The following is a 7,453-nucleotide window of genomic DNA, read 5'->3' as shown; positions in this document are numbered from 1 at the left end:
ATTTGGGCCGAGTGTTGCCCCGTGTTAATTTGGGCCGAGTGTTGCCCCGTGTTAATTTAGGCCGAGTGTTGCCCCGTGTTAATTTGGGCCGAGTGTTGCCCCGTGTTAATTTAGGCCGAGTGTTGCCCCGTGTTAATTTGGGCCGAGTGTTGCCCCGTGTCTTGACGGACAGCCAACTGGATCAGTAAGCCTGATGACTTGACCTTTTTGTTCCATTAGCCTCAGGGTCGATAAGAAGTATAAAATGACTGTCTTACTGTGTCCAAACTCAGCAGCAATGGCATCCTGCAAGAGGCCTTGCTTCTGCAGCTCAACAATCTGACCACGTTCAATGAGAGAAAGCTTTTTCCTTTGCCATTAGGTCATGAAAGTCTGCATAACTGACAGAAAATGACACTGAATTCACATTTTTGGAAAGATTTGGGCTTTTAAATACCATGGTCTTAAATTTTTGATGAGCTAATGAACAGTCTATTTCTGCTTAATGGTTGGTTGCAGTAAAATTCTTACTTAGATGTTTTTTTTTTTGTCACACTCCCAATTCTTATTTTTACATTTCGAAGCTCTACTTAAAACCTTCGTAAGATCCAACAGTGCAAAATGTTGCCATTTTACTTACACACTCCACARTGATTTCAAAACATTTATTTAGGTATGGTTCAATTCCTTTAGCATGCTCAAAAAACTGATTTAGAAGCACAGGATTCACCATAAACAATCTACTTGTAAAAATGACAGAAAGAGCATCCTGTGACTGTACTTTACCTTTCCTCTTGCAAACTCTCTCTGAGCGAAGGCCAGTTTATGTGTAGAGCAGTTGTCCAGCAAGTAACGAGGTGCAAACGTCACAATGTGAGTGTCCCTGTAGTTTCCTTTTCCTTTACGCACACTAATACCTGTAATGATAAATTAAAAATATATATTATATACCTAGAAATGGAAAGCAGTAATGAACGGGGTCCAAGCCTGTTTACATATGTTGGACCATGGCCCATGTCATGGCTCTGTTAACCTGTGAACCACATCTTTCTAGAATGAAGAGGCGAATGTAAAAGCTGCATTTAAAGGTGCAATATCATGTAAAATCAACTTTTTTGAGTTTTATATCATGTTATAATGTTATACTCATAAAAAACATGTTCAAAGCCTTGCTTAGACTCTTTCATGCACTGTTTGAGATTGTTTGAGAAATCCTGCAGCGTTTTTATGAAGCCATGCTGAGGAGCAAAACGACAGCTGGGGACCAGAAACGCCCCTGGGACGTGTCTTTAAGCCGAACTTCATCATGGCGGAGCCCCCCCTCGGGTGAAAGTGAACCTTAAAACTGTTTTCTGAGCTCCTAATATTAGTTGTCACTCAGTGAAGCTCTTTTCAGATTAAAAATACCATAGAGGAAATGTATTTTCAGATGCCAAGTAAACTGCATCATAGCAGCCCTCCCTCGCGCGACCCCCCCCGCACCGAAATGGGTGAGACAGAAGCAGAAGGTGGTTCTTAAAGAGACAGAGGCCAATTTCAAGGYGTTTAGAAGWGGAAGTGATGAGAAGATAAGTTTATTTTCTATTTAAACATAAAAACAGCATTTTAATAACTAAAGGTGACATAGATACTTTATTATGGTATAGTATTAAAATGTATGCCTGAGAAACACTTAATATTGCCCCTTTAAAACCCTAATATCCTAAACAGATCTAGGTCTCTAGAAAAGAAGAACACTATATCCATATCTCCTCTTTGGCCTTCTTTTCTGTCTTTTTACTTCGCTATAGTTTTTCTCAGTTGCTAAAACACTAAACCYTGTTGTCTGAAGCAAATGCTGYGTCCCAAACCCATTTATTGAAATGGTCACTCATTTTGGCAGAACCCTAAGCACATTTCAACTGTAACAACTATGTTAGGAAAATCTAGGGCAAACTTCTTTCTGACTATAATCAGTGAGGCAAGAGGTAATCTGAAGGTAGTCTGGAATCAGCTGAAAAAATAATGGGGCAAGAACATAAACCAAGAAATCAAAGAWGAACAATAAGTAGGTCCTCTGGTCGGGTTCTTCTCAAGAGACTTGGAGGAGAGACGAAACGTTTCATTTCAGAGATTTCAGAGACTATTTTTCACGAGTTAAAGAAGCAAGGTGCTGCCTGATTACAGGAATTTTATCATCTGGGGCAATAAGAGTCTCAGTCTTGTTTGCATTTAACTGCAAGAACAAGAAGTCAGCAATGCGTGTGTGTGTGTGTGTGTGTGTGTGGAGGAACAACTGAGACAGCTGGAACAGGGGATTGAACCGGCAACCTACCAGTTCCAGGCCTCAGCCGCCCCCTTGTACAGTGATGACAGTAAAGTAATCACTTTGCCTAACAGGGATAAACGTACCTATGTTGTAGATGAGGCCAGGTCTATTTCCATGTTGGATGACTTTCACTGCTCTGACTCCACTCCCTCCATCCAGGGAGAAGCCTTGACACCAGCCTGGAACTCCATCTGGGTGGATACCTTTTCCAACACGCATTGTGCACCTGAAATCAAATTAAGTGATTAACTACAAGGTGGACAAAAAAAAAACATRCTATTTTAAGTGAAAAAACATTTTTTCCAAGTAGATTTTGTCACAAGTTTACATTGCAGGCTGCTCTTTGTCAGTGTAAGAGAACAGTAATGGACTTAGACTTCTGGCCAGTTCGTGTTCCTCAAACTGCCCTGCAGCATCAGCCTTTCCATTGTCCTGACGGAAAATTAATGGCAGACCTWAAGAGTAAAAAGTGACATTAGTAAATTGATACACAGAGGATTGATTTTTAAATAATCTGAAAAGCATAACTTTTCTGCGTTTGTAAATGTAAGCATTACCGGTTTTGTTGATAAGCCAGTGTGGGGCAGAAATCAAAACCTTCAGAGCCCCYTGTGCTCTCTGGATGATGCGGATAGTGAGGCAAAGGAGACGTTTGTTGGCGTCATACAGTCTCATGCGCACCACATAGTTCTGAGTACCAGGAGGAATCAGCAGTTCTTTGCATATAGGGAAGTTCTCCAGCAGCACTCCTAAAAGCACACAATGATCACCATGACAAGAAGTACAATTAAGAAACTAGAACTGCAAGAGTTTATGGTAGGGCTCCAAACCTTCATGCATGTTMTTCCCAACTTAAAACCCTTGCCCCAGTTCTCTGAGGACTGAACTCTTGGCTTGTAGATTAAAAGACTGGTGTCTCCAAACTCCTACTACAATTTGAAGGTTATTAACCTTTAACTATGGAGGTAATTTAGTTTTTTATTACTCAATCAAACAAAAAAGCAGCAATGAAAAAAAATCAATCATTTTTATGCCTGATAATGTGCATTTTGGCGCAGTGGGTTCGGCTCCTCCCCAGGACACGGAGCTGAAGCAGTCAGCCCCTCTCGCTGTCCTTTGCCTGGGGAGATGCACTCGATCTGCTGCATTGAGATCCAGCTTTAACCGGTGCTCACAGGCAGACAGCACAGTTATCTGGGTCTGCTCGGACATGTTTCAAACTTTAATCAACTAATCTTGGTGGTGCGTTAAACATTAGGTTTAGCAAATTTCATGATGTATTAAAAACATAAAAAATAAATGGAAAAGGCAGGGCCTATATCATCTTACTCAGCACTAAGCAAGACACCTGTAGATATGTCTGAGGATTTGAATTGTGCAAATTACAGTTTAGAAGTCAGGGTATCTGCAGGTTTTAGCAAGTCGAATTTAAGACTTTTTAAAGGGGCAATATCATGTAAAATCAACTTTTTTGAGTTTTATATCATGTTATAATGTTATACTCTCATAAAACATGCCCACAGCCTTGCTTTGACTCATTCATCATGTTTGAGAAATCCTGCAGCGTTTTTATGAAGCCATGCTGAGGAGCAAAACGACAGGTGGGGACCAGAAACACCTTTTGGTACCAGAAATGCCCCTGGGACATGTCTTTGAGCCGAACTTCCTCACGGCAGAGCGCACCCCCCCCCTCCCCACACACCCCGCCCATGACTCCTGCAGGCTCTCGGGTGAAACTGAAAGTGAAACCTAACTGTCTGCTGAGCTCTCAACATTACTTTTCACTCAGTGAAGCTCTTTTCAGATTCAAAATACCTTTGAGGAAATGTATTTTCAGGTGCCAAGTAAACTGCATCATAGTGCACACACAGACCCCTTTATGGTAATAACAATAACTAGAAAAATTGCATTTCCTGTGAAAATGCTAGTGTGAATGCCTGTTGCTGAAAGCTGCTGAAATTGAGAATGTTTAATAGCAAAAGTATTATTCGAAGTCAAACTTTAAAAGCTGAAAGAAGCAAAAGGAAAAACAGTAAAAAAGGAGCAAAAATATAGCTGAAATAGCATAAAAAAGCTAAATGCTAAAATTGCTTAATTAAGCAGAAAGCACCTGCAAGAAACATGCATAACACAAAGTACYAGGAAAAAACACCAAAAAGCAAAAAAATAGCATAGGAATAGTAGAAAATAGAACTACAGATAAAATAGCAGAAAACAGCTAAAATTTGCATAAAAGCTAACTAAAAGTAGAAGCCGGAAGCTGGAAATATTTTATTTAGCATAAGAATGCATAGGGAGTACAACCTTGCTGAATTTAGCAGAATTAAGTTCTAATTGCTACAAACAAAATGTGTATATAGCCTAAAAAGCTAATTTTAGCCATTAACAGCTAAAATGTAGCTCATTTTGTAGAAACTAACTGAATAAAGTAGAAAGCAACTGTAAGAAGCATAAATAGTTCAAATAAAGCAGAAGAAGCAGAACTATAGCTGAAATAGCAGAAAACAGCTAAAGTTAGTAAAAAAGTTGCTAAAAATTGCACAAGGGAGTAAAAAATAGCACAACCAGAATGAATTGTGTAAGGTTTTGTAAAGATTTAGAAACTATTTGAAGGATTTGAAGGTTGTTGAAAATAGCCCCATTCAAAGTCAATGGGAAAAAAGTGGCCAAAAAAGTTGAAATAGCTAAAAAGCTATAAATAGCTGAAATACCAAAAGTCATAGCAGGCACTGCACGAAAGAGCTGAACGTTTTGATATATGAATGGTTGAAGTAGCACAAAAATTGTGGAACAAGAAAGGTGCCGAAAAACGTACGGAAGAAAAAATTATCTCAATTGTGTGAATGCCATACAGGCATTCACACAATTATAAACAGAACAGATTTAAATGGATATCATGCTCTGCTGGAAGAATAGAAACAGTACTGTGTGCAGCTGAATTCCCTTGCATTTACAGGCTTGGACCCTTAATATAAGTGACCAATTATTGATAAATGATTACAAATCCTGACCCAGCTCCATGTTCTGTGAAGTATCAGCGTAGTGAAGCACCGCCTCTTTTCCTGGTTTCAGTGAGCCTTTGATGGTTGTTCCTTTGATGTAGTAGTTCAGGTCACATGGCAGCACGTTTGCAAGTACCATGGTGGGCAGCAGATAAATGATGTGACCTGGCTGTCGATAGATCTGCTGTGCGCTGCCAGAAACTTGCTTTTTAGCAGGTTGCTGCTCTGGATAGTTCTCCTTTTTAATGACCACACAAAACCTGCAACATAAAGAGATGTAATAGGAATAGTAAAAGATGTGGGGAAGCCAAGACGCAAAAAACAAACAAACAAAAATACAAYCTGATCAACTTTATCCACCTGAAGTTAGGTTTGAGACTGTCATCAAAGTCTGCTGATTGACACTCCCTCCTACTGCTGCTGATCTCTCCGGGCTGCTCCACGGTGGTCCAGTGAATGGGAACCTTACAGAAGAACAAGTCCATACCTTTGGGTCGAGTCTGCAACCTCCAGGATGTCAGATGTAGGGGAATGGCAAAGGCTTGTCCAGGCGGGACAGGAGGTAGAACCACTGGTTCTATCAAGGCAGAAGTAAAGCCATCATCATACAATGCCAAAAAACCAAGGACATATGAGGGTTTGGGGACAATAAATGGAAGAAACAAGCTGTCACTGAATGGAGATTTGTTTTAGGAATGGGTATAGAAAGGTTCTATGGTTCATAGAAAGAAAATCAAATGAAGCAGTGTCTTACTGTCAGGAGCAGAGGGGCTGTCAAGTCGGACCTCCATCAGAACATCCAACCGGTTCTTCACCATGAGAGCTGAACGCACCGTGACGACCTTCCTAGCACTGCCCTCCATTGTAATGGCAAAAACCACCCTGACAGGAGGCAGGGCAGAGAACTAACACACACAGAGACGAACATCAGGTAAGAAAGAGCTGCCATGGAAATTCTTTCACTACAATAAACAATCAAATGCTGCATTCCAGTAGTCCTGGGAAGTGGTAATTTCCCAGTTCCCATTGGTAGATTTAAACTGGAACTCCCCCTCCAGTGGTAATATTCCACTCATATAGTGGAAGAAATGAAACTGCCCCGAGTTCMGATTTCAAGATGGCGGCTACTCGCAGCTTTAGAAAGTTAACTCCGTAACTTTTTAAACTATTAATTATCTTTAATTTTTTGTGCATGTTTAATCACTCACACAAGTAGTGTGTTTTCTGTGCAATGCTGTAAGTGTTAAAATCAATGTTTATTTGCATGACGTACGTAGTAGAGCTCTCTTTTTGTCATTATATTGTAGCAGTGTTGTAGCTCGGTTAGTGGCAACAATACAATCGCCTGGTGGCTAACTGGAATGTAGTTTCAAATGGTTTGTTGGGAAATGACGTCACTACCATTTACCAGTTCCCAGAATACAATGTAAACAGAACACAGCATTCACCAGTTCTCAGCAGTTCACTCGTTCACATTCTTCTTCTTCAATGAGATGTCTGAACTATTTTTTATAATCAAATGTATAATTATATATTTCTTCCCACTTAAATCTTTATTGGTGCTTATTAACAAATATATAAAACAGTAATTGAACAGAAGAAAACTATGAAATAAATAAAATGAAATAAAATAAAATGAAACTGAATAAAACATAAGCAACATAATGAAACATCAAATCAAGATTAAATTCTAAAATTGTAACTCAGACACAYGGTCAATGCAGAGCAAAATATACAATAATACAAAAAACAGAATGGGGGAGAAAAAAAATATGCTGTACGTTCAATTATAGAAAAACACATACTGTATTTATTCATGCATAATACTAGAAATTTAACCCTAAAAATCTTCCATAAAATGGGGGGGATAGTATTAAACATGGGTTATTGATGATTAGCTTTTCTATGCTTTTTAATCTCAAAAAATTCTGATCGTATTATGCATGAATAAATACGGTAGTTGGCGAGCATTCACTGTGGATGTAGGATGGTATTAATGGTGAATGGTTTGCTAAATGCTTGAGTAAAAAGGGTTTTTAGGAGTGTCTTGAAAGAGACAATCATCCTCCTGCAAGAACCGTTCGTACGCACAGATTTGTTCTTAACTTGTGCGTACGAGTGATTTAGGAGAATTTGTAACATTCACCAATGTTTTCGTATTCTA

At 39.3% G+C, this 7,453-nt stretch overlaps 1 protein-coding gene across 1 annotated transcript in view; it reads right to left on the bottom strand.

Annotated features, from left to right (window-relative positions):
- The window catches only part of LOC106527235 (vacuolar protein sorting-associated protein 13D), a gene marked incomplete at its 5' end in the record, with an annotated part of 64,580 nt that overhangs the window by 46,317 nt on the left and 10,810 nt on the right, over window positions 1-7,453 (bottom strand). The window contains 7 exon segments of the mRNA XM_014022063.1: window positions 766-896; window positions 2,371-2,513; window positions 2,616-2,742; window positions 2,845-3,036; window positions 5,299-5,549; window positions 5,650-5,866; window positions 6,044-6,194. Coding sequence (XP_013877517.1) covers window positions 766-896; window positions 2,371-2,513; window positions 2,616-2,742; window positions 2,845-3,036; window positions 5,299-5,549; window positions 5,650-5,866; window positions 6,044-6,194 — 1,212 coding nt within the window.

Source organism: Austrofundulus limnaeus, unplaced genomic scaffold, assembly GCF_001266775.1.
Source record: "Austrofundulus limnaeus strain Quisiro unplaced genomic scaffold, Austrofundulus_limnaeus-1.0 Scaffold316, whole genome shotgun sequence".
In the NCBI taxonomy this organism is placed as follows: Eukaryota; Metazoa; Chordata; class Actinopteri; order Cyprinodontiformes; family Rivulidae; genus Austrofundulus; species Austrofundulus limnaeus.
The sequence above is the reverse complement of the archived record's forward strand: the minus strand, read 5'-3'. Positions and strand labels throughout refer to the sequence as shown.